General features: G+C 43.6%; 1 protein-coding gene across 2 annotated transcripts; it reads right to left on the bottom strand.

Annotated features, from left to right (window-relative positions):
• MTMR9 (myotubularin related protein 9) lies at positions 1-26,677 on the bottom strand. 2 transcript variants are annotated; one of them, XM_026061107.1, is made up of 11 exons: positions 26,553-26,677; positions 25,892-26,125; positions 22,942-23,050; positions 21,914-22,039; positions 14,592-14,765; positions 12,349-12,566; positions 10,558-10,719; positions 7,667-7,808; positions 6,777-7,051; positions 4,955-5,106; positions 1-4,088 (listed from the first exon to the last, which is right to left on the bottom strand). In XM_026061107.1, exons 2-11 carry the CDS (start codon positions 26,074-26,076, stop codon positions 3,925-3,927), a joined length of 1,707 nt encoding a protein of 568 aa, XP_025916892.1. In that variant the 5' UTR covers positions 26,077-26,125; positions 26,553-26,677; the 3' UTR covers positions 1-3,924. The 2 variants fall into 2 exon arrangements, with proteins under 2 accessions (XP_025916892.1, XP_025916893.1); XM_026061108.1 differs by lacking the exon at positions 26,553-26,677 and having other exon boundaries at positions 6,831-7,051; positions 25,892-26,542.
• Between the last annotated feature and the right edge of the window lie 983 nt (positions 26,678-27,660).

Here is a 27,660-nt window from a genome sequence, read left to right as displayed (position 1 = left end):
TGTAATTAAAGAACTTTTTTTTAAGAGTCTTCAAGATTTTAATTCAGACAGACATTTCCACTGTGTTCTCAACAAATTTACAGCAAAAGTTTACAGCCATTTTATATCTGTTATTTCCCCCAAGTGGCTAAGCAATTTCAGCCATTTTTTTTTCCTGAATTTGTTACCTTTTTGCAATATATTCAACACCACAGTGGCTGGGATTCTGTACACATACAGCATACTTCTAACAATAGCACACAACTCCCAACCCTGTTACTTATTTCATTTTAAATCAAGTTTGAAGCAGCAGCCAAGTCCAGTTAGCAATTCCAGATGTTTGGACAGAAATGCACTTCACCTAAAATTTGAACTAGGTATCGGATATATAATACACATGACTTTACACACAGTGCTATTCARTGTCACACAGTTACAAAAAAAGGTAGAATTGCTAGTATAGACATTTTTCCCCGTGTACAGGAACCTGTACACAATAGCACTTTCCAAGGCTTTAGCAAAGCATACGTGAGACGCCAATATGCTATACAGTGCAATTTAAGTTATATCATATGCAACATGGACAATAGTGCACTTCAACAGATCGCCACATTCAAGAGTTAGAGCAATACAATCAAAATTTTGAAGGTATAGATTCCCTTTGTGTTTACAAAAACTGTGCAAGTTAGTTCCTCTTCCCTTTTTTTTTGGTAAGTGGCAGAGTGTCCACACTGATTGACCCCAAGAGTTTTCAGGGGACTTTATGTTCAGCTTATTACACAGATAGCCGTGTGAAAAAGAGTAGAAGCAGGTGTCTCGGCAACAGTGTAAGGCAATGCCACACTGAAGTGCCAGAATTGGGTGCTAACGCAATGCTTACAGCTCAGATACCTGCAGGTAACCTGCAAACAGTGTGTCAGTGACGTCGTGAGGCAAAGAGTCCAGCAAACTTCCCTCTCTAAGAGGAAGCAAGCTGATCATTAGCTTTAAGTGTGTGAATAAAGGTTGTGGACGTACAGGTAAGCAAAGAACTGGAGGGCTCCAGGGCGTATTATCAGCAGCCACCAGACTCAAGCCCGGAAGGCGCTGGGGATGGAAAGGTCAAAAGGGAACRTGTAAATAGGCTACCACAAAAGGTCTGGGAATCGTTCTCCCAGGAGGACCTGCAAGGGTCTGAACATCCTGCCCTAACTCCAGCACATGCAATATCTTGCAGGACTGCTCCCGACAGCATCTCAGGAAGGTGACTACTTGGAAGTTAACTTAAGCCTCCGAGTCTTGCGCTTAGTTGCGAATACAAGGTGCAGTATGGCAGAAGMAGCAGGAAAGAGCTACTCTCACTGTTGAGAGCTACACTAGCATTTTAACTTTAAGGCTGTGATCCACACTACCGCTAAGCCAAGGCAAACACACACCACTTAGGGGTGCATTTAGTCCTGAAACATAAGTCGAGGATGAAATGCCAGCTCAAAGAATATTCTGCCTTTTGTTAGCTGCCACAGCTGGTTACCCARTTTCCTCAGATGCATGCAGTTTGCATGAGAGACTAGAACAGCCAGGCAATTAGATCAAAAAACCTCTTTGCTCCTCTATTATTTAGCTCAATATATAATTACTATGTTAGGAAATTACATAACCTTTAAATGTTTTATGTATAGTCAATTATGGGGAAAAATAGTCCCTTCTGAATCCTTCTCATCTGACTAGTAATGGTGCATTTCACACATACAGGCACAGCAGAAACTCTGAATTGGATAGGAATACTGCACCGAGGCAGATGCAGACAACATAGCCATAACTTTAAAGGGTGAGCAGTAATTTCAAGGGCAAGCAGTAATTTCAAGGGTCTACAGCTCATAAATACCTGGAAGACAGTTCCCAAATCAGGGGTTTGGCAGTGGGAGGAAGGCATGGCCAATGTGCGTCTCCCTGTTCGTTATGCAATAAAGATCACTAGCCTGCCCTGAGAACTATTCCCTATGTCAATCTTGAGTTAGTGAACAAGACTGCCTCCAAAAAGAAATTGATACTAAAACTAGGGGAATTATTTGTCTGTCCTAAGGCTATTTCTGTTCAACAGGGATCTCTTTTTAAACCAGCCCTTGTAAAATGAAACCATGCAGGTTAACTCTTTTGGGGAAAGAAAAAAGAAGAAACAAAAAACAAACAACACTTTAGGACCAAGTTTAGGCTAGTMAAGAAGAAAATACTTAAGGAAACAAGGACTGAAGTAAAAGGCATTAAGGTAGCATTTAAAAATCACTATCAAGTAATTTTATATAAATGATTTCCTTGGTTATGGAACACTCATTTTATAGCTAATAGGATTTTTGCAGACAATTGCTCTCCAGATACTTCTAAGACAACTAAATGTCCCCCATTCTCATATACATACACATGTGTTTCTGTGAAAACAGCTTCTAAATAAAGGCATCTTCATTCCAAAACAAAATGCCATGACTAAGGGAAGTTCAACACTTTCCAAAATGGTCAAAATTGACCTAACGCRACTCCATTCATTTCAGAAGAAAGCGGCTAACAGCAAGCAACTTTTAAAATAATCCCAGCCACATGATCTGTTTTAATTCAAATCTTCTCAGTCATGTACAGCTACCAATGGAATCAAATTGAACAAATGTCTAGATGAGTTAGTATTTCAGACCTATTCTTGATTGCCTTTTTAAAGGAGGAAAAAAAACCCTCCAAAGATCTGAATTAAGAGGCAGATTGCAGCCACAGAAACACAAACAGCAGCTACAAAAGAACATTAACTTGAAAAAAGCTGATCCCTAGTATCTTTAAGTAGTTTTAGCAGCTAAAGGTGATCTAAACGGGTGAGCATTTTTGTACTTTGACAGCCTTTTAATCTGCAAAAGATACCTGATACGTTAGATCAGCCCTACTCCCATCTTTTGCTTTTGATCGTTTTTCACAAAGTATGTAGAATACCTAGTATGAACATGAGAGAAAAAAATAAACCTGGAGCAAAAATGTTTTGTTGAGATATATATTAAGAGCTGTTGTACATGCCCTTGAACCCTACCAATGCCGTGAATCTATTTAAACTTAAAAAAGAACAGCCAGTGCAACCAGAAGTTTCAAGAGGGCAGCGCAGCTCTAGTTAAAAAGGACAGTTCCAAGTCACTGTTTTGCTCAGCCAGTGAACACCTCTGCCAGCTACTTAACCCCTTTGCTTTCCACGTGGAATAAAAGCAGAAGTTTTTGTTGAGAGATATTTGTACATGAGGGACAATTCCACCTGAAGGTCATGGCTTAAATGCTAGCAGCAGAATCCCTACTTTAATTCTGTATTGCACTGAAATTTCTTGCCCCGGTTTGGTATTCAAGTTACTGCTCCCAAGCCAATGCTTAACAAAAAAAAAAAAGTGTTAGATGTGAAGGCTTCTGAAAGTATTGTATAAACGTGTAGAAAATGGTATGATCTAACTACAAGTTCTAGATTTTCTAGGAAACTAAAGAACTAAGCTGCCTTACCTACTCTTGGGGAGAAAAAAAAAAGGTGCTTTCAGACAAAATGCCTTTACCTATCTATCTATAACTTTGTATTTTATTCCTGCAAACGGAGTGTTTGGAGAGTTCAACAAAAACAGAGAAGGTCCAAGATAAATTCGAAATATCCTGTCTCTTGGCCCATCCTGGTCATCCATAAGGGGCAAGAGTTCCAGCTTATACTGACACTGTACACAATTCATTAGAGACAGAAAAGCTGCCAAGAGAGGACTCCACGCCTGGTTGTGTATGTCTTCTGTAAACAAAACAGATCTCTCCCAAACAGTAGGGATGTGTACATAGGGTGAAGTGAAGGTTTCAGCAGTGGGAGGATCAGTTGCACCAGAAGACTCTGCAACACATGCACTTTCCATGTTCAGTCTTTAGTGTAAAGAGGAGTTGAAAGGAAAAACCTGAGTCCAAAGCCCTGCAAGCTCACAGATTCTCCTGCATCCGATCATCCGTTTCCAGCTCTGCTAACTTCCTCCTCAATGCATTAACCTTTGCCTTAAGTTGCTTGTTGTATTCTATAAGGGTGACCATTTCTTCATAGGCTTCGTCGAGGAACTTGGAAGACCTGTTCCACCGAAGAAAGACACCTGAAAGCCCAGAGAGAGAGCAAAAGTCACAAGGGGCTCTCTGTTACAAGCTGGAAGTGCTATTCATATTCCCTCAGCTCTTACAGGCAGCGTGCATACAATCCACGTTTTTTCCCCTCAGCTTCTCCCCTAAACACCACTTTGAAGTACTGAGCCACCCCTCTGGATTCACCATTTCCTGTTAAATAAGGTTAATCATGAAAGACTTTCTTTTCTGGCCTTCCTTTGTTCTCATGTACTGATCAGACCAAGCCGTATTCAGTTTTGAACTTGCAGCGATAGCCTGCCTGCTTCACTTCAGTTAATTCTTCAGCCGACACAGGATGAAAAAAGCTTCTATAGCAGTGAAGCTACCACACACCAATTATCCTGGCCGATAGGTGGGTTAAGGAGAAAGAAGTCTCATTTTATACAGGACAAAAACCTGAGGCCTACAAAACATACATAGATTAGGCTTTACATAGTCTACTTACCTTTGAGAGACTTAAAAATAAGATTTGAGAGAGAGAGAGCGTGTACAAGTAGGGAGAACGTTAAGCAGCACTGAGCTGAGCAGAGCCTCGCAACATAGCATGGACTCTGCGTCAGAAGGAAGGGACGGGGAAGCAGAACTGTACTGGAACTAGAGAGCTCCTTACGGATGCTGGGTAACCCAATCCACAACCCAGCAAGTCTAGAATGGAACAGATACAAGAATTTAAGTATCCTGTAATCTAGCTCTCAGATTTCAAAGGGAGCGAGACTACCATCAGCCGAGACATCAGACTAAACATGAAACAGAGACAACAGGAGTTAACACTTAAGAAGCTTTATAAGTAGCCACTAAATACACATTACATATAGCAGAAAACACAAGTCTGGCTTACCTTCCCAGAGCTGCAAGCTCTGCGGAGCAACAGAGGGCCAGATGACAAGACTGTTGGCCTCAAAAAGAGGATTCTTGTATTTGCTCAGTTCTTGAGGCCTGTTCACCCAGGACCACAGGGACATAGTCTTTTGCTGCAGCTTCAGTTTAGACCTAAGAAACCCATATGACCAAATTAGCTTTCACATTTAAACCATACAAACTCACTTTGCTTTGTCAGAACCCTGCAAATTAAAAYACCACAAGCTTTCCCATGTGCTACTAGCCCAGAGAAATCAAGGGTGAATAATTCAGGCTAATCCCATTCAATAGCACCTCACCAACATAGCTGTGAAATGGTGCAATCCTAAAGCAATTTACTCTACTCAACCRAGCCCATTACAATTTATTCTGAAGAGACAGGGAAAATAACATTTGTAAATTGGAAAGCAGTTAGCTGTCTTCTGTCCAGATAAGGAATCAGCAGTCTACCTGGAATGGTCTGATGTTTTGAAAGGAACCGAATTATGTTGTTGTCAAAGTGGAGCCACGAGGGATGGTAGGTTTCCATCAAGAAAGGATCATAGCACAGTTCTCAGGGTAAATTAAAGCAGTACTATTGCTGGAATTGCACAAAAGGCACGCCTGATTAGTTCCCTCTGGTGGCAGGAAACATCAGAGCACAGAAAGAAGGCAGTGCTGTTATCCTGGGTTAAACCCACCTCCAAGAGCCACATAAGGGTCTCTACTCCTTAGATTTTTGGCAAACTTCAGTCTGCTTGTATCAGCAAATTGAACTGCCACCCAAGTGGGAGATTTGCCATCCCCGTGAATACTTCAGACAACACATTAACATTAGACTTTAAAGTTCTCTGCTCACAGGCAGATATATTCAGATGTGACAGGCAGATTATTACATGTAACATTCAATGCTCKTTCAAATTTGGTTTTATTGGTTCTAAGTCCAGTTTAGTTTTACAGATGACCAGCTGAGCAGCCCTGCAGAAGACAGAAGAGTCTCTTCTAAATAGAGGTTACTTTAAGGGCAAAGAGGTTTCTAGGAAGTTTTAAGCCATCTTTGTCTATTTGTGTTATCAGATCTACTTTCCCTTCCACTCATTCAGTGATCTTCAGTTTAGGTTTCAATTCACATTTCTCCAGATCACTCGCTATAGCTGAAGGGATTTTTGGTCCTCTTGTTGAAGCTGGGCCACTGCACATCCAAAGAGACTTCAAACCTAATAAAAATGCTTATGGCCAAACAAGCAAAAAACTCAAGGAGTAACTAAAACACAGATCCTTTTGACAGGACCTCTTCCATATTTTTCTGCATTCAGCAGTTCACAGATGATGCAAAAAGCAAAGCCTTGAACCAACAATTCCTTCCTTCCTGGGGGTGTTGTGACCACCAGGCTACAGAGTCATGTTCCTCCCTGACAGTTAATGGAAGAACCAAACTTCGCAGCTTTGGCCTCTAACTCCCTCACCTTCTCCTCCAGTCCTGCGCTGACAGGTTTGCTTCCCGTATGACTTTTGTCATTGTTGAACTCCAGCTGTTAGTTCTTTTATGGAAAGAGTTTCTGTATAAGAAACTATATAAACTGCTAATGGGTGGATATTTTTTCAAGGCTGCGCAGGCAGACAGGCAAGACAGTCTGAGGTACTAGCTTACACCCGGAGAAGACAAATTCAACTCCCTGATCAAGTCACAAGTTTCTCTGGTCACAGTGGCCCTCTTGTAAAAGGCGAAGCTCCCTAACATTAGGGCAGAGCACATAACTACAGCAAGAGAACCTTACCTGTGCTAGAAGAGGCTACATAAGCACCCCCACCCTTTTTCATACCGAGAGACCTTTTCTTTGCCAGATGCAGGGTTCTGAGCAAGTATCCTCACCAACCTCTCGTTTTCATTGTTGCCCAGAAACGTCCCAAACTGCGAAGCGTAAGTGTGTTCAAAGAGCATAATGAGGAAGTGTTCACTGAATTCGAAAGAGCAAGGGAACTGACGAAGGATCTGCCACACGCAGTCCAAAAAGAGGAGAAACACTGGGGCCTCCCATTTCTGCTTGCTGTTCGAGTAGGCCGACTGGGCACAGCGCTGCTGAAAAGGGTGACCAGCCTATGAACAAGAATCAGAGAGCATCACACAGAGCGTAATGCGATGTGAATGCATCTAGCAAAAAGACTTCAGCAGAGCCATTTCTGTCCCTACAGCTCTTATTTTCTATGCTATTACTACTCTTTCCTACAACTGTAATTTGGTCAAGCATCCAGTAACAAATTGCTAGCAACAGTGCCCAAATTTACTGCCCTTTTCTAGCTATGTAAATAGCACTGCATTTGATTAGAGAATTTTATCAGGAATGAACTGGTGAAGGGTCACTGAAGGACCAGACTGAGGACATTTGCTGTGAGAGTATGAAGAGTGGAATTGAGGTTTTGTGTTTTAGTCTGATCAGTGTTCTCAAAAGAGATGTCCCGACTATGCACACAAAACCAATTCCCCAAAACCAAAAGAAAYACCATGAGAGGCAGAAGCTATACGGAGCGCCAGAGGGACAAATGATTCAGTAATGATGCTGCTCCTTAGGACAAGGGCCATTCACGCTAAGCAGGGTTGCAACAAGCTCCAATCTGTTTGCTGCCTCCCAAACTCTTCCTCAATACAAATGTTCCTTGAATAGCTCGGCATTTTGTTCGTACACATATTGCTACTTCAAAGGMATTTCCTTACCTGAAGCCACTCTCTCACAACAAGAGATTCAAAGCCACGTATGGTCCTGCATCTTGGATCCAAGATAATCTGTGCCAGAGAAGTTACCTGGAGTGTAGAATCGGTTCCTTCAGTCCCATGAACTAAAACCGATGCACCTTCCCTGCGAGAAGGGTGGAAAGGAATAAGAGTGTGAATAAGCACAATACGTCCCACGGATGTAGGCATCCCAATGGATGCCAAAGCATCTCATGGACACCAATGTCACTACCCTGACAACGCTAAGGTTTTGCTGGTCTTTACCTCTTCTTCTTCCATCCCTTAAGCTTACTCCCACGCCAAACACAGGGATAATACCTCCTCCACCTGAATCCTCACCAACACTAATCAGAGCTATGCATTACTTAAGGCTTCATTTTTGGCTAGACGTTCTGAAAATCCAGACCTTTTGCCATGTGCACTGAAGAGGTGCAGGGAAATCTCTTTTTGTGAAGCTCGCTATTTTGAGCGGGCACCCCTTCTATTTATAGTATCAAAGAACAAATCTCCAGATTTGGTTGGGCTATTTATTTTGCTTAGTACCCTGAAATAGTCCCATAAACAACTGCATTGAAGACCTCAGGTCCTGCCAAATGCTCTGCAAAACAGTACTATGAGATTCTTGCTCACATCTGGGCTTGATTGCATTTGAGCCTTAACTGGAGTTTACTGCAAACAAAAGTAAGCCAAGAAGCCCGTTCAGTAAAGAGATAAAAGGGAGAACTTGGTCTCCAGAAAGGCAGAAGAGTTATTTGTGCTGATCAAGGAAACTTGTCAGAGCGCCAAGCACAAAGACTTCTCACTCACCAGCCAGGACAAGTGAATCAGCAGAACAATGTGAGGAGCAGAGGGAGGCCAGAGATGCTAGGGCAGGAAGGCTTTGCACATCACTAGGGTGCCACACGCTGTCACTCCCCACACTCCCATGGTCACTGCCCAAGACAACTGATCCCCTCCCCTCTTCCTGCATCCTAGGCTGCATGTGGATATAAGTCAAGTACTCCTGAACAAGGATTGGATGGTATTAAATGGCATTCTTCCCTCCCATTCCTCCCAAACCTTGACACAATGTCTTATTTCTGGAAAAATCCTTACACAGAATCACAGAATCGCTGAGGTTGGAAGGGACCTCTGGAGATCATCTAGTCCAACCCCCCTGCTCAAGCAGGGTCACCTAGAACACATTGCACAGGATTGCATCCAGGCACGTTTTGAATATCTCCAGAGAAGGAGACTCCACAACCTCTCTGGGCAACCTGTTAACACCTAGAAAGGAAGTTAACTGCAGGTTGTATATGTTACTGTGCAGAGACCCAAGCTAAGCTGCAAAGTGTGGGTAGAGAGATAAATCCACCAAGCAAGTAACCGTGTAGATGGAACTTGCTTTTTGAAGTCAAAAGCAAAAAAAAAAAAAAAAAACCTTAAGTGTGGCAACATCTTTATCTATAGTTCTACCTCTAAAACAATACCAGTGCCTCTATGAAATAATCTTCACACACTTTCCTCCCCCTCTCCCCCAGGCAGTGAGAGATCAAGAGGCCTCTTACTAGCAATTCTTCTAAGCGCAATTGCAAAGGTTAACTGTCAAATCTACGTACTGCCCAAAGTGGGACACGCTAGCATAACGCTATCGTAAACTTTCATCTTTCTGGCCCCAGACCTTTAAGGTAATGCAGACATCTCTCCCATAACGCAGAGATCTCTCCCAGCCATTCCCTCCCCGGGGCCAGTATAACCAAGATATCCTCGTCAGCTCAAACGTAAGCGCCCGGCTCTGAACGAGGCTAGCCAGACAGCAGTTCTGGGCTGGCCTGCCACAACTCCAGGTAAACAGATAAACCAAAGCTGAGGTTAAAGAATGATGAAACTGCCTACTGTCCCAACAAGCCAGAGAAGTTTCGTCAATGATCTTTCTCAATGTACACGAGGGGAAAGAATTACAGATAAAACTATCGATCGAGAGCAATCCCTTCCTGGCACAGTCCATAACTAAACAGACACYGCTGCTTTCAGAAGACACAGCAGCTAGTATTTTAATGCAGTAACGCCGTTTTACCAGGGAGACTGCATTTCATGCTACTTGTGYATCTGTATAATGCATTCCCTGGCTGCAAAAAAAAGCTAGGGGTTCCCTGAGCTTTGGGAAGATCATTCTCCCTTCAGGGCCATAAAGAGACTATGTGCAGAGCACTGCATTCAGTCTTACAAACCCTGGCACCTGAGCGCTAGCTAAAAAGCTAGCTCTCCAGCTTGAGGTCTGAAGACGTTTTGAGGACAAGTTAACCAAGTTAACAGTATTTATTTAATAACTGTCAGGTTAAGAGAGGTCACAAGCCATTTATCAGGGATGAGCAGGATTGCTCAGACTGGACTATGGGGAGAAAAGTTTCATGAGCAAAAAGCGTAGGACCTGAGGGAAACAAGGAAACATCACCATTTTAAACTCTAGGAGCAAGGTGGGGTACTGGAAAGTTTTCACCGAAAAAAGATATTTTTTAAAACACCGTGTGTGTTCTCATTTTACTAGGCTGCCACAACAGCATTTCAGATGGGCACATTCTAATCTAAACCTTCAGTAAAGCAAACTAAATTAGACTGACTGAATCAGACATAGGAATAGATCTCAACTAGATGATCTAATATCTATTCTCAGTTAATATTTTTCCCCCCTCAGGCTTGTACTCATAAAAATGCGAACATGATGTACTGGAGGAACATTCCTTAACTGTGATGATGAAATAAAATCTTTCATGGGTACAAGCAAGGTGGTTTCATGGTAGCCCATTACCAAGTGCCTAAACAGAAAAGAGATATTTAACAAGAAACCTGTAACGAGTGAATAAGAAACTCAAGGCTTCTGAAAAATGATTTACCTGTCAATACACTGAGCGGCTAGACAAGCTGCAGTTAGTATCTCCTTGATGTGAGTCAGCCAGTTAGAAGCCTCCAGTTTACTGAGCCAACGGTCCATATTGTGCGACTGGTCATTGCAAGCTTCCACAAGTTTGATGAGGCTCTCCTGCAGAATATTAAACCTTCGGGAAAAGCAAAATATTATTAAAAACATAAGCAGCAGCACAGCAACTAGGACAACATGCTTATAAAAAAGACACTTAAAGATCACAATCTAGAAGTTAGGCACTAAGGTTTATACGCTGTTATGTCAAACAGCATGACTTTGTAGAATTCAAGTCTCCTTATTCAGGAAACTTGCTTTTACTGGGAATTCTAAGACCCAGCTAATAACCAGCAGAATGTCACTCTTTGGACATAGGCTGTCTCTTGTCTTTAAGAACAGGAATTGCTTCATGAGGTATTAAAATACTACAGCTTTTTCCTTATTTTACCTGAACTCTGTGTGTGTTGAGGCGTATCTTAGACTTTCCATATAAGATGTGTTTCAAAACATCTCATTCCCATTACCAAATACAAGCGTGACTGCAATCTGGCATGGACATTAGCAAATGTCAGCCAAGCTTCAAGTGCCATATCTTCATTCTCTGTATTACTCTAAGTCTCAGGGTTTTCTCCCCCCCGCCGAGAGGCACACAACTGTAGAATGCAACACTGACCCGAAAGTCATTATCACAAGGACAAAACCCCACTATTAACACAGAAAATTTTAAACCAGACTCAACTTCTCAGCATAGAGCCACACTTGGCTGAATTCTTTACAACAGAAAAGGGGGAGGAAGGTTACACATTGTTTTACAGCTGTTGTAATATGTCCTCAAGCCTTAGAAAGCTGGTGTCCAGCACACAGCTGGTAAAAACAGGTATTTCTCTGTTCTTGTTTCACACTATGCTTTCCAGGTGCACCAAGCTAGTGATGGATCAAGCGCTGCTTAAACAACATTGTAATCAATGYGCGCTCAGGTGTAATAAAGGATGCAGCAAATAGATTAATACAAATAGTGTGCTACTTAGAGGAATGAATAAAGCAAAATGTATAAAGACTCCGRTGTCCAAGTCCACCTGTAAAAACAAATCAACACCAAGTTCAATTCCATGCAAGTYTTCCAGAAGCACAAACAGTTAAAAGCAAAGAGCAGGAAATTCCTTCTACAAGCTCCTCAAGATTTGRCCTGCACAGTGTTGGAGGGAATGACTGCTTTTCAATAGCTCCAGCAACATTACTGCAAGCCCCTAAGGAAAGATTCTCTGAAACTAAGGGTTAAGAGCAGTTRTAAAAGGTCAGACCAAAGTTTATTGAACTTGGTAACTTTTTTCCAAGTGGCCAAACACTATTAGATGACCAGAGAAAAGTGCAGGGCAGGAAAAGTGTGACTGCTGCAGGGCACAGCCCTCACTTCCAGAAGCTTGCTAGCAAGGGATTTCCTGTGCACTGCAAAGACRAGCACAAGAAGGCTGCATTGCAGCTAGAGGTGGTCAAAGAAACACACGGCTCAAGGAGACTGCCCRATGTCTGAAAGCTTCAGCAGCAGCAGCAGGTTGTTCAGAAAAAGGAACCAAAGCCAGCTTTTCAAAACCAAATACCCTTATTATCCACATACCCTTATTCTGCTGAAGAGAATATGATTTTGTTGACAGTAACCAGGAYACGTGGCCATTTCTTACAGCACCAAAGCCACTGTACGGAGCTAGCATGGCCAAGACACCCTACAAAGCCTTGYGCAGAGGAGGACCTGTGTGATTTCACCCACCTCTCAATAGATTTGTGAATTCTCCTCCACTGGGGATAGTGCGCTTCCTGTTCAAAACCTCCTCCTTTGGCCCTGGCCTGCTGGGCGACATTCAGGGACCTCGTGTCAATAATGTAGCCACGTTTGCCTGCCCGTAGCGTGGCGTTAATAAGCTTCTCGTCTTCTTTACACCGTCTGCCATTTGTACCTGTAAGAGGCTGGCTACTTCGCATCATTACCTGTGGGGAAAAATAATCACRAATTAGGCCCTAGAAATGAGGAAACTTAAGGTTAAAAGTCACAGAGTATTCAAGGCCCAAAGCTAGAACAGAGGGTTAAATTCGCTAGGCAGAGTACAYGCCTCCACATTTTTTAGTCTGTATATAGACTGCAAAAAAAATGCATTAGATCACTGGGTCTGAGCTCCAGGAACAGAGAACTGCTCTCTAGAGAACTGTGCCGCTTAAATTCACAAAGGATACTCCTGCTTTCCTTTGCAGCTCAGGTCACTAATGATGCTGATTAGGATGAGATGCATCAACCTTAATATGCTTCCTCCACCATCAAAATTCAAATGTAGCCCTCCTTGATCTTCAGCTCTTCTCTGTGGAGTTGCACCAGCACCCCACTGCACTTCCCACTTCCATAAGTTCCATCCAACACATCTGGACACAGATTAGGCAAACATTCTCATCTGCAAACCTGATGCACAGAAACACCACCCCATGCTTCTCAAGTTCTTCCTATAGCTCCTGTTCTCCCTTGCCCTGGATCTTTTAGTTCTTTTCAGTCTCTGTAAGTGGTTGCACGTAATTTATCTAAAAAACAAACYAGAAATCCTTGAATCAAGCAATCATTCAGCACGCCACTTTGCAAGTTACACACATCTTCTCAGAGGTCTATTCCCTTTAATTATTCCTGTAACATCATCTTTGCAAGCCATAAAACTGGCTTCCTGCTGATGCCTTCTTAAGAAACCAACATTTTTAGGATCATGATTTTTAATCTCTCTTTCTAAGTCTGTTTTTAAAAACACTCAAGTCATTCACATTTTAAAGATGTCTATTAGTTACAGTTTTATTCAGTGGCTAGACTAACAAAGCTTAGCTCCCCAGAAGTATTAGCTGAGACTTCTGTTTAGTAAGTGGCCTTTTATACCATAARGCTATTGCATCCCAACAGCTCAAATGTGAGGCAGCCAGTCAGCAAGTCTAACTGCACTCACAAACTCAAAGCCAGGAGAGCWACCTGTGACAGAAAGTATTACTGTCACAGGTTCAAGCACTCCAAGCCGAATATTAATATATTCCTCACACTCGAAACATGCACAGTTCAGAGATTTGAGCAAATCTTCCTTCAACAGTTTTCAGTCAAGCAGAAAAAGCAGAAAGCAAGAGTATTATGAAATTAGTGGATGGCTGATTTTTAGGCAAGAAGAAGAAAAAGAAATAGAGCAGACTACTGGGTCAGACTAGACACCCTCTAATTCAGGGCTTACAAATCTTGGCAACTGGAGGCAAGAACACATTACAGTAGTTGACTCAGAAGCTTGGATCAAGTTTATAGGCTGCAAGTTAGACACCCCAGCATCCTCAGAACTGGTTATGTCAGCAAGCGATACAAAGAATTATTCAACTATTTTATAAAGTGCATTTCTTAATTACAGCATGCTTCAGAGGTATCAATACCTCAATTAGATTTTGGCTAAAAGGTGGCAAAAATCTGTGTGACAGTAAGAATTTGCTACTCCTGAAACATATTATACTGACAGCCATGGAGAACAGATTGCTCCGATCACTCCTCAGACATTTACGCAGTAGAAGCGGAGGCAGTGCTGGCTCTGTACACACTTGCTGTCATCATGACTCCATTGTGAAGGAGATGGCCCACTACCCAGAGATGGGAAAATGTGGTTTCCACCATCCTTTCATCATGGAGCCTCTTGGCAGACAAAGCAAGAAAGGGTGCCAGTGGTGGCTTTACAAGTCTCATCTTGCTCTCACTGCTGAGGACAAGCTCATGCCATATACACTCCTAAATAAGCAGATTAATAGTTATTTCTAGGATGCAGATTATTCATTCCATCACCCGGAACTAGTTTCACCACATACGCTTGAAATAAGCTGGAAAATAAGAGAAGTGAATGCCTCATGAACTTCATTAAATCTAGAGCACAAGTTATTTTTTCATTAAACAAGGCTGAAGAGATCTGACCAGCCTCATATACTTCCTTCAGATACAACTATTAGTCAAACACAACTTACCATACCATTCTTCTTATGATAATAGCTGAGGACTGGGAAGCGACTGCCGTGGCGGAACATGGCCACCTTCCGAAGCGCTTCATCATCAATGGATTTGGGGACAATGACGACTGGAGGGTAGGAAGGACAGACAGAGAATTCCTTATTGATGCAGCTTAGACGCCATTCATCTGTCTGAAAGAGAAGAGAACATTTAGGTTTTGTGCCAAAAAACAGCATACGGCTGTTATAGGGTATAATACTAGGGAAGAGGAACTTCTACATTCAGAATAAAACACACACACAAACTGTTGATGTTCTACTCCATTTGCACCACAGATAAAATCTGGTTGTCACCACTGGCATTATCACTTTTGTTCATCCAGAAACTGGGACTCCCCTCTAACAGCATAACTATGCTAGTGGGTCAGGATGAAAGTCCCTCTAGCACAGTAGTCTGTCTCCAACAGTGACATAAAGAGATGCCATTCAGGAACAGCAAACAAGCCTGGCCCCTCTCTTCAGTCCCTTCCTTACCCCCCTGCCTCTCTTAAGTGTTATATTACAGATATTAGAAGGTATATCCCCGCCTAGTCCTTTTAGTATCCATTTACGGGTCTGTTGACTGTGATTTTCTTTGAACCTATTGATGGTGTCTGCAATCATAATATCTGGTTGCAGTAGCTCATTACCCTGAGTGCAGACGCTTCCTTCTGTTGCCTACAAGCTTTGAGTGACTCTTCTTGAGACATGGGATTTTTTGAACAACAGTTCCACATTCGGTTTATCCACATCCCCAGGAAACAGCACGCAACAAGCCCACATTGTCAGAAACGGGGATTTGCTGCTTTTAATTGTTTCACAGGTACAACAGGCAGCATGTCTGCAGTATACACTACAAAATGATTTATCACATTTGCAGATATTTTCAATCTGATAGGAAGTAACAACACTATTTCTCATTCTTGGGGGAGACCCTGGAACACAAATATATTGTCGTGTCTGCAGATTTAGACAAAGGTTGCCTTAGATATGGGCAGCATCTGCTCAAACCTACTTCTGTTTTGAGAACAGAGTTAGCAACATTTTTCTGAAGTCCTCCACCATCCACAAGAAAGACCCAGAAAGGTACAGTTGTCCATCTATTCTAGATGCTGAAGCTGCTTTGAGATTAAAGCTGCAACTTAACATTTCCAGCTTGGTTCCTTTCTAGGGGCTCTGCTTATGTAAACCAGTAGAGCTCTTCCTCCAAAAGTCCTTCCTGGAACTACCACGGCATCTAAGCACAAAGGTCTCTTCGTGAGCTCCAGTTATGTAATTTCAAAGCTTCCAACAGCCAAACGCTTGTGAAAGAACCTGCTGAATCCTGGCACCCTGCACCCAGCGGGTTATATTTCCAGCAGGCACCTGGCAGAGCACAGGATACCGGATACCCAGGGTCAGACTAAGGACTTGGCTCCGTCCACGGCAAAACCAAAGGTCAGCGAGCGGACACATCAACTAGGAGACCTCACTTACTCAAGTCCAGGCTGGAACTGCTGACACTGCTCTCACTGCAGGCTCAAACAAGCCCAGCCTATGTGCTCTGTTGGCTGTGGCCCATTTACAGTCTGAAAACCGCTTCTGGGCTGAGACCACACCACTGCCTGCTGCATTAGGATACCATCCTCAGACGAGAAGTGGTAACTGCAAAATTTTAGTCAAGGCAGATCTTCGGTCTCAAATGTAGTTCTACTCAGGGAAAAGAGAGGCTGCTCAGCAAATGCTAGGAACATAAATGGTTTTGAGGGATRTATTTGCCCCAGAGGGGCACAGAAAGGGAGGAGCTCACAGCAGAACAGCACCTGAAGTTTGGCAGGGGACTGAGCTCTCAGTGCCCTCAACAGCGGAGAGGGCACCTCACTGGGCCACGCTTTCAGTTGGTGCATCCTTATTCCATATTCATTATATCCAACAAAACCTGTGCGCACAAGCTTTGGCAGGAAAAATGACCCAGAAGCCTCTAAAACATGCTTTGATTTTAACAGTGTCAAACTCTTAAGAGTAACAGCCGAATGGCAGTCAGATTTGCCTGTCAGATTTTTGCTCCAGGCAAAAAAAAATATAAATAAATAAAATAAAAGGAAATAAAAAAGCCTTTTGAAGAGCAACAGATAGGGAAAGAGACCTCGATAGCAGCTATTACTAAGCACCAACACGAAACAGGCATGAAAAGGCAAACAGGACCCTAAGTAACTCCTCAGCTGAGATGTCTTCAGCACAGATCAGGAAGCACATGTGCCACTGCAGCAGGCAGAGACCTCACCAAATGCCACAACAGCTCTGCTCATTCAAGTTCAAATAAAGCTTCAGCTAGACAAAAGGGTCGGGGATAAAACACGTATCAGAGGAAGTGAGAGAAGAGCATGACAGTTACAGAATACCCCATGTCAACAAAACCCAAGCTGAGTCAGAAAGATTAGTCCCCATGTATATTTAATTGCACAGCCCCGATCAGAAACAGCTCTTCTTTTTTCCCTTTTTCCAGCCACATACAACCTCTTGCCTTACACCTCCTGACAGGCACATGGTTATACAGACCAATCTGATCAACTCACTGATCCACCGTAAAACTAGGATTGACTTAGAAGGTTTTGGAAGTGAAGTGTTTTTTTTTAATCAGTTGAACAAGCCGATCTGATCCATGATATGATTACATGATCAGCAGATCCAGTGCAAGGGAGATGTGACCTAGGAGATGGCAGAATTGTCCCTTTTGGTGGCAGCCCACTGCAGCCTGGGTAAAAAGATGTTGGGAAAAGGTACAGGTTGTATGTGTTAGTAGTGACAACTGCAATCGGTATCAGCGTTCGGTAGTCTGGCTGCACAGTCTTGCATCAGCCCAGCTATAAGCTGTTTCATTATTCAATAACCTCAAAACAGCTTCTCTGAACATCTATATTTTATAAAAACACAAAGGTTCTCCCAGATGCAAAGCTAAACTACCTCCAGCAATCATGTCACAAGCAGGGATGAAAGAATGACTAGGTCACGTAACGGAGGCCTGCTTGCCACAGTTCATGTTTTTAGTGCTCCAGCAATGGTAATTCTCACAGCTTATTTGGGCGTCTATGTCAAATTACTGCAGGTTTCATGACGATTGCGTGTAATTTGTTTACAGTGAAAAATCTGCAGGGCTACAGAAAAGAACTGCTAAAACTGTAAAGTCACGTAGGATGCAGGGAAGGTAAAACGAAAACTCCGTGGTATGCTTTTTGAGAGACTGGCTGTCACCGATATCACCAGCATGAAAAGGACTGAAAGAGTATCGACCTGATTTATCTCCCACTTTGGTAATTTAACTCTGTCCATAACCTCCTCCTCTCACCATTTACAACATGAGACAGATGATACCGTTATGCCATCTAGTTATAATTTACTGTTATATAGGGAGGAGGAGGAGGAGAAGGGAAGCAATTAGCACCATTTGTCTTTCGTAACATATTGACTTCTGCAGTGATCCAGTTAACCGCTGCAGTGCCAACTGCAAATTGCTTAAACATCAACTAGATGATAGTAAAACCTAACCAGTGCAAAATTCTCTTTTCTTTTACTTTGCTTAGGGCATGTCTGCAATTCTTAAAAAAAAAATAATAATAATAATAACAATAATAATAATCTGCCATTACTAACTGGAAGTGTGAGGGAACAGCAATTTGACTAGGCGCAGCAAGAGATGCAGATACGTGAAGAAGCAAGGACGGCARGGAAAGAGAAGTGGATTTCATCTTTAGAGATCAACAGAAAGTCATGCTGAAAGAAACTCAGCAGGTACAAAGCTAGCATTTATTGCTCCTCACAGCAAAAGAGACCTGTACTTTTTAGGCCTTCAGAAAAAAAAACTGAATTCAGCTCAGGTGGGCAGTGGCAAAGGATTGAGGAGAGGGAGAGGACTTGACAGAGGAAAAAAAAACAAACGAGGATAAACACCTGTTTCACACAGGGTACAGGATTAACTCTTTCTTATGTTTCCACTTTTCTTGTCCTAGCACTTGTTCAGAGATACTGATTTTCAGATGTTACTGAAAGGCTAAAACAAGTTATCCATCCTCCCAGAACTTACACTACCAAAAAAMCAATTCAAGCTTCACTAATAAACCTTCGAGATAAGTCAAGACACCAGCAGGCATCTAGAAGCAGCTTGCAAAGCAGCAATGACAGAAGCCATTCCCAAGGAAAAGGCAGGAGGCAGTCAGCCCCGTTAGTAACAGATTGCACGTAGACCAGGAGCGTAACAACAGATGCAGGCAAAGACTGATGCTTGTCAGGAAAACACGGGCTGCCCCTGCCATTGCAAGCTGAGCACAAAACCAGCAAATCCAGCTATTTTTGAGAAGCTCCAAGAYCATACATAAAGTACAGTTAAATCGACCAGAACCCTAAGCTCTGTCCTACATTGACAACAAAATGAAAATACAGAGAGGGAAGGAATTGAATTTGGCGGCAATGAAATACCTTCATGTTAATTACACAGTTATTGCACCAACTTTTCCTCAGGACCATAAACTTCATGTAACCTTAAGAGTAAACTGGATTTCCAGAATTTATAAGACTCCCTTACAATATCCTGCAGTTGTAGAAGTTGACAGGAGGGAAACCTCTCCATCCTGACCTGTTAAATCTTCTCCGACTCCTCAGAAAACAGGAAACCCATTGCATATACTTTGTAATTCCATTCAGCCACTCAGTTATGCAGTGGTACAGCGAGGAATACAGGTTTTATACGAATGGCACCTGGCACGCTTGTAACCAACCCAAATCACAGAGTCACAGAATGGTTGAGGTTGGAAGGGACCTCTGGAGATCATCTAGTCCAACCCCCCTGCTCAAGCAGGGTCACCTAGAGCACGTTGCACAGGATCGCGTCCAGGCAGGTTCTCATGCACTACCCAGTGCTTCAAGCAAAAAAAGAGTCGTGAGCTGGATGAGCAAACATTAACTGTGCTGTGTATCTTCTGCTCCATTCATATATTTGTCAATGGTATCTTTAAAGTCTCATCTCACAGCACAGTAATTTGGAGCCTACGGGCACCACAGGGTTTTTGCTCCATTCCTGTGACATTTATGTAAAGATATCAGCTAAACATTTCGCTGACTTAGATTTGCAACTGAGCTGCTGCATCTGTTGATAYGTCGGATTTATCAGAATAGCAGTAYATGGACTAGATGCTTGACAAAAGCCCTTCTGACCTGCGCCGTAGATTATCTCCAAGAGGACAGTTAGCGCACGCAGCAAAAGTCATCAGAAAGCGACAGCCCACTGCAACTTCTTCAGATCAAATGAAACTGCTTGCTTTAACAGTTCTTCTCTTAACACCTTCACGGGCTGAAGGCAGGAACATGCGGTAGGGTAGCATAACCAAGCAACCTCCGTAATCCTGGAGCTGAGCTGCTGGGGCACAGTGCTTTAACGCGTGCTATCAAATTCGGAGCACAAGGCGAGGTGATGCAATGGAGAGGATCATGCATCGGGGTATACGTGTTGGGACAACAAAATATTTGGCACAAAATATGCAAAGATAAATAGATCAGTTATATCTATTTATTATACATAATCATATCAGTATCTAGAAATACATTAACCATTAATATATTGATTATAAATATTTTAATTACAATGTATTATTATATAGTTATATCTAAATTATATTAGAAAGCTAAATGATAACTTCTTCATAGCTTTACTTTGCCGTTATAGAATGGCTCAGAGCTTTAAAACTCACATGCCACAGGCAAATGTGGAATTCATAAAGTACTAGAGGTGCACTGAGGGTGAAATACAGTTCTTGACAAGCTGTTACCATATTGAGGAAGGTAAGACACAACAGATCCAGATGGATGATTTAACGGAAAGGGAGGTAACCTTCTGTATTACACTCATTTGACTTTTCAGAGGAAAAAAAAAGATTAAATCAGCCATTTACTTACTCCAGGCTGTCATATAAGGAAGTATAATTACAGAACAAGAAATATTTGGTCAACAATATTTTTAGCTGCTGTTCAGGAAAAGTAAATAATTTGAACATGGCTTTTGTCACCATTTCTTCAACAAGGAGTTGCAGCTGAAGTTTTGGGTTAAAAGCCAAGAATTAATCAACAGCTGTTAGACATGCATATTTAAAAGGAATGAATTATTGCCCTTGAAACCTAGCACTATAAAGTAATTTGTTTTTTAAATGTAAGCCTTCCAAAGAGCACATATTCAGAAAGTCAAAAGAACCACAAATAAGTTGTCACTGCACTTTTAAACCTGTGCACAGAAAAAGCAGCAAATCAATGAATTAGCGCTAGCAGCTGCATTTGCGTGGTGGTAAATACAACAATCAAAAGTGATTAGATTCCCGAAATCTAGAAAGGATTTCGACTCTGCATAGAAAGCAAAACACGAACAGAAGTGGAACCCTCTCCCGCACTCTTTCACTGAGCTCTGAGGGATTCCCCTTCTGCTGCTCGCAACCCTGTCTCTCACATACCCTCCACTCCCACCAAATAGCAGCCTTCAGCTTCCTGCCTTTTGATTCTCATTGAAATGCCTGCGAGCTTCCTCTGCCGAGCTGAGAAAGCGTCTGCCGCTTTGCCTCCAAAAAGGAGAGTGTTCTGATCATGTGTTTGAACTATACAACTGAGATGCAATGAAAGCTGTGGTGCTAGTTAAAAAAAAAAAAAAGACAGTTTTTATGATTTCTGACAACAGAGGAAGCAAAGATATTTGAGAGCACTCTAATGATGAGACAAAAGTGGAAATGTCTTCTCTGAACTTTAATTTTTTAAGAGATTTTATCACATGAATCTGATCAAACCGATCATATCGTTCAGTTATTAGTCATATACAGGAAGTGATAAATGCTGCAGACAGGCTGGATTGCAGATCAAAAAATCAATTTTTTTTGATGATGTACTAATGGATGTGGTCTCAGAAACCTGAAAAAAAATGCAGCAAGTGCACTATTTAATGTAATGAAGACTTGGAAAAATAGGAGACGCTAACCCAAGCCACTAAAACAGATAGGATCCTGCAACTGAGCCAATTCTCCACCGTATCAAGTTCAGCATCCTAAAAATAAGTTTGACAGACACAGACACAACATGTAATTTCACAAGAACAATTCCTACCCTGTAGGTACTGAAATAATGTCAATACGAGCTCAGAGCACCTAGAAAAGTAAGACTGGAARTCAACTCCAGACGCTGCTGAGTGAAATGCTTCAAAAACTACTTGCACAAATATATCTTCTTGTATCAGCCATTAAGTAACTGCTCCAATATATCTGAATGTCTGTGCAAACCCTTGAGATCCAACTTACCACTGAACTGAGAAGCTCGAACTCTTGYTCAGGTAGAAAAGAGCGCCAACCATCTTCAACAACTTCAAACATGGGCCGGTAAAAGAACGGATACATGAGAGTGACAGAATCCAAGGTGGAAAGAGCCTGAGCRGAAGAGGGAAATAAACAGCTAGTTAATTCATTCAAACCACTGTTCATTTCAAAAACAAGATGGTGCCTTCCTCTAACATTGGTGATGAAAACTTAAGTCCCTGGTCTATGCATACAGATTTAGATATTATTTTTTAGTGTACAGAGCCATTACAGCAGCAGATTTCATTGCTATTTTGATGTATTTTTTGCCACAGCATCAGATCTGCAGAGACATGTACAGAACAGGTCAGTCAGCACCAGCTTTCCCAGAGCAGCACAGTCTTCTGCTTCTGTCAAGAAGAGRTGTTTGGCATATGCGAGCTTCAGCCTATCATAAGCAGAAATTATCAGCTGTTTCCAGAGGACAGCGATGAGCCAGAGTAATAGCACTTGTCCAGTAGCAGAAAGCAAAACACTAGAAAATGGCGATAGGCAAGAAACCCTTCAACATCACTCTGGCGGTATGTTCTGGCCTGCCTTGATTTTGTCTGCCACCTTCTGTTGCCACGTAAAATAAATTACTGCTGCTGAATCACAATGCTTTTCAAAGAAAAAGGTTGAAACCTTTTCACTTGATACAAGGCTGGTGAACCCATCAGCAGAATTGGTAGGCAACAGTTACTCTGAGAATATAAATCAAGTTTACTCGGGGTGGTGAAGGAAAAGCGTACTGTGTAATAAGATGCAGGGCAGTTTAACAGCCATATAATATGATCTGCTTTTTTTGTGCCACTCTATTTATACAGAGCGCCCAACTGCTTCCTGTGGATTTTTCCCACATAGCATCACTCGCACAGGCTACACTACGCAACAGCGCAACAAAGAATGAGAACGATGAACGCTGAACAGGTATAACCAAGTGAACACATCTTACATAATGTTCACCTGAGCTATTTATCATTACGAATTCTTACCTCAATAGAGCTAGCAATGTTCAAACACTCCTCCATTCCAGGTATATCCAGCTGGATAATTCGCAGGTCTTTACATTTTATGATGATGGTACCCAACGAGCCCACAAACCTACAGCAAGACATGAAGAAAGAGTCTCTTAGGAACACGATCTTCTAAGGTACAATGGAGATACGATAGCCTACAAGACAGAAATTCCATTAGTGCTAATTTGTGTGCAATACCATCCATCCGAGGGGAGGGGGAAGGAGGAGGGAATCTATTTGGATATTTGCAAGTTGTGCTCTGCCTTTTCTTATCCTATCYTTGTGATATGGCAGTGAGTGGAAGTATTGGAAGACAGAGAGAGAAGAAAGGGTTTTCCTCCCAATTTTGCTTTGTTTAAAATATGAAAGAGAAAAGGTAGACTCAACTATTTTCTGATGACACTGGAAGATTCATTAGAAGCCACGTGTTGAAACTTAGAATTGCTAAAAATGTTTGAGTGGAATTTAGGTTTTTTTGAAAAGCATCTCAGTSTGGCTACATTACATTCCCTTGTCTTTTACGAAAAAGTTTGCTTTCTGATACCTGAAATGCCATGGAACTATTTGTTCTGCAGACCTCAGAGAAGTACTGGTTGTATCACTGGTGGTTATAGTGTAAATCAACCCAGAAAAAGTTCTATGCTTCAAAAAAACCCAACACACAGATGCCCTCTCCAGTCTTTATCACATACCAGAAAGAAGGATGATGCCAGAACAGAAAAATTAGTGTTTTCTTCATGCTAACTAGCCGCTAGTGTTCACAGAAATGATCTAAGTTTTCGTTCACAAAGCAGCGAACTAAGGAAAAGCAGCGAAGTCTCCTTCTAGGCCGCAATAGTGCTTGCACCAGCAGAGGGTGATGGAAAAAGCAGAATCTGACAAGAATTGAGGAACCAAGTCCTTTAACCTTTAAAGGTTAACCTTTAAAGTCCCTTTAAACTTAACCTGCAGTTAGACCATGCATATACAAGGGGAGAGCTGCACATGCTCTAAAAGGAGACCTGACCACAAAGCTCTGGGTTGCTTCACCTGCACTGCATACGAAGGTGGCTATAAATTATTTCAGAACTATTACAGACGAAAGATCATTATCCTTTTCTTCAGTGCAAAAAGGTTAACATGCARAACCAATTATGGTTTTGGTAGTGCTGAAGCAAGAACTACAGGCATTTTGACAGAAAACTTCTCCAATTCCAGCAGAGCCAGTCTGTGCATCATATGACCTCTTCGCAGGGCTATTTCACAGATTCCTAAAGTAATAATACAGTACAACTACAATTCATTACTGGGGCTGTCTCCTCTTTCTACGTTTAAGCGAAAACTTCATGTTAGATCACTGGAGACCGTTTATCTCCTTAACAAACCCTACAGATCGTATTCGAGTTRCTTAAAAATTAAAAAACAGTCTGATGATCGTTTGACAGTTAYGGGAAAATATTGTTTTGTACAAGAAGCGGGAAAGTAGATTTTGAGCCTGTTGCGATGTCACAGTTGTTGTGCACTAATAATCTTAAGCGGTGCCAAACTGGAACTTTCTACAGTCTTTACTGAAGAGCCTTSTTACTCCATTCCCTCCAACAATCAGCAGAAAATTCCCTCTCATCTTTTTTAATTGCAACTGTGTTTGCACAAAGCTCTTCTCAAGGACAGAGATAACTACCCGAGGGACCTTCTAGAAACTAGGGCCAGTAATAATGCCTAAGATTGTTTGCAGACATAGTTAACTGTTACAAATCATGCACTGAACTACTATTCCATCGCTCCCTGGAATCACAACTTAATATCAAATGAGTAAGGAATGTTTTAATTGTCCCATTGCAGCTAAGCTCAAAAAAACCCCCAAAGCTTGTCTATAATCATTCAAAATACAGCTGTGGCTAGTTTAGTACAAGCGATAAAGAAGACAACACCAAAMCGCTCTGATAACTGAGCGGTACAGGATGGGAATAGATTTTCAGCGTCTCCCACCATTCTGCTCCTCTCCACCCTCTGGCCAAGTGGCATGATTTTTCAGAAACACTAAGAGAAAACTGCAGCACAAGAACAAACATAATCAGTGTCTGATACTTTTCCCATTCTTAGAGTCTGAAGAAGCCTGATATTTTTAACTGCTGCTGCTAGATTTTCCTGTCTTACTGTCAGGGAGGAAATCTGTTCTTCCAGACCACTTTAAAGGGTGAGGAAAACAGGGTTTGACTTTGTAGCAAAAAAATGATTATGACCCAACTGAGAAAAGGATTAGAGTGAACAAGCAGAATACAATCAGCAGATGAGATGACATCAGCAACACAACAGAAGATCGGAAGATTCATCGCTGAAGCCCCTCTGACGCAAGACGGGCAAGAATAAAATGACGCTCAGGTGCAGYAGCCACCGCGCAGCTTTGCTGCATCATTCTGACAAGCAGCATGCTGTTAGAGCGTTATTGATTTCCATAAGCAGTTGTAGGAGTAAGCAGTACTCTAGCAGTAGGGGATCTGGGACCGAGAAGATCTGAAGTCTACTTCTAGCTCTGCCATCAGCTTTGCTGTGTGACCCTCGGCAAATCACTTAACCAGAACTTCAGCTTCCACCTTTGAGGAATCATGATAATGGTACATCCTTTACGAAGTGTTTTAAGAGCTACTGATGAAATACATCGTACCATTAACAAAAAACACTATTGACACAAGAAATTTAAATACAGAAGGTCTGCCTTTATAAAGAAAAAAAATCTTAAGATGCAACAGCCGCRTATCAGTTTCCAAACAGAATGAGAATCAGTCAGTCCATGACAATATTCCGCCTCACGCTCTAGTTGACTAGGCTCCTCTCCAGACCTGGATTTTGGGAGGCTGCAGTGTGAACCAGTCTTGACAATCACTTTTCATCCCATAACAAAATGAAGAATTGGGTAGAGGCAGACGGTGAGAACTGGGACACGTACCTTTTCTCAATAGAGTCAATATTGGAGTGCAGCAGCCACAGCTCCTCAGCATCATCTTGGCGCCGTGAAGAAAGAATGAGGTGATGGCCAGTCAAACACAGGGTCCCCTCCACGGCAGGGTAGAAAGGGCGGTGCAGTACGACATTATCAACCCGAGGGGTCTTGATCAGCTCCGCAAACTCCATGTTTCCTAGTGAAGATAACAGGCCTGGGGAAGCCTTTGCCTAAAACTAACTGGGAGATAGAGGAACTCTTAGCAGCACCAGCAGGGCCAGGATGGAGAACCCGGGACAACCCTGGGACAGTCTACAACTGGCAGGCAGCCCTTTAAGATGACACCAAAGACAAGCAGGGTCATAACCCAAAGGGTGAGCCCAACTCCCTTGTTGGAGACAATCACCCCTAACCCTCTCCCAGTTGGGAAGGGGATAAGGGGGAAGATGAAGAGATTAGGTGGGGAGAAGGGGAAAGAAAAGAGGGAGGTGGGGGAGCAGAGGAGACAGAGCGGCTAGGGAGCAGAAATACCCGCGTAGGGAAACTGGGTGAGGAGGGGACGCTAGAGTTGGGGGGTGGSTGTCACAACCCCCCGTTTCAGGGAGGGAAGAGCCCAGCTCCCAGGCTGGGGATCCCGTGGGGGGGGGGGGGGGGGGGTACCCAGCACCTGACGGAGGGGCAGCTGGGGCGCTTAGGGGAGCTCCACGATGCTTGACAGAGGGAGAGGCAGGGGCTGGCGGCGCAGGGGGCCCCTCGGTGCCTGAGGGGAGCCCGGGGGGCGGCAGGGGGCCCCACGGCGGCGGCGGCTGAGGGGAACCTGGGGGCGGTTAGGGGGCCCCGGCGGCGGTTGGAGGCGGGGGGGGGGGAGCCCTCGGCGCCCGGCTGAGGGGGGCCGGGGGACCCCTCGGTGCCTGGCTAAGGGGGGGCCCAGCCCCAGGGGCGCCGGGGAGGCGGGGGCAGGGGCAGCCGCGGCCCGGCCGCGCCGCCGCCAGGACCCCAGGCCCCGCCGCTTCGAGGAGGCGCCGGCCGAGCGGTAACGGCCGGAAGCTCACGGGCCCTACCCCGGATGTGGCGAGGAGGCCGAGCCCCCCACGTGACCCTCCCCACACCCATCCAGAACCAATCCCCGCCCGCGCCTGCCCTGTGAGGGCGGAAGAGGCCGAGAAGCCGGCTTGGCGCGCCCTCGCGGCGGCCCGGCGCCTGCCCTTACCGGAAGGAGCGCTCTTCCAAAGGGCTCGGCGCAGCCCGCGGCCTCGAAACGATCGTTCCGTTCCCCCCCACACACTAGTCCTTTAAGGCAGATGGGCGGGCAAGGAGAAGGGGAGGAGCCGCGAGCGGGAGGAGCCAATGGGAACAGCAGCAGGGGGCGGGGGGTGGGGAAGGGGCGGGGCTGTAGAGCAGAGGGGCGCGTGAAGGGGCGGAGCCACGGACCAGGTTGGGCAAAGGAGGCGGGGCACGCAGAGGGGGCGTGGCCACGTGATGATGAAGTGGGGGCGTGGCCACGGGGGGGGGAGACGGAGGGGGTAGAGCCCGGGGATGGGGGTTTTTTTTGAGGTTTGAGGCYTAAAATTTTAGGCTTTGGCAGGGGCCCAGGCCCAGGCGCCTCCCCGAGGTTCCTCATTTGGATTTGCTTCATGTGCTGGGCAGGAACGACAACGGCGGCATTTTTTTAAGGTGCTTTTCGTTAATAAAGCATTAATAAAAACATTTCCTGTGTGCGGCTTCAGTCACCGGCCCGCGTTTGGGCGCAGGGTAAAATGTTTGTATTGCAGAGG

This window comes from Apteryx rowi, unplaced genomic scaffold (genome assembly GCF_003343035.1).
Source record: "Apteryx rowi isolate R43461 unplaced genomic scaffold, aptRow1 scaffold_176, whole genome shotgun sequence".
Classification (NCBI taxonomy): Eukaryota; Metazoa; Chordata; class Aves; order Apterygiformes; family Apterygidae; genus Apteryx; species Apteryx rowi.
Note: the sequence above shows the minus strand (reverse complement) of the source record. Positions and strands in the feature narration are given on the sequence as shown.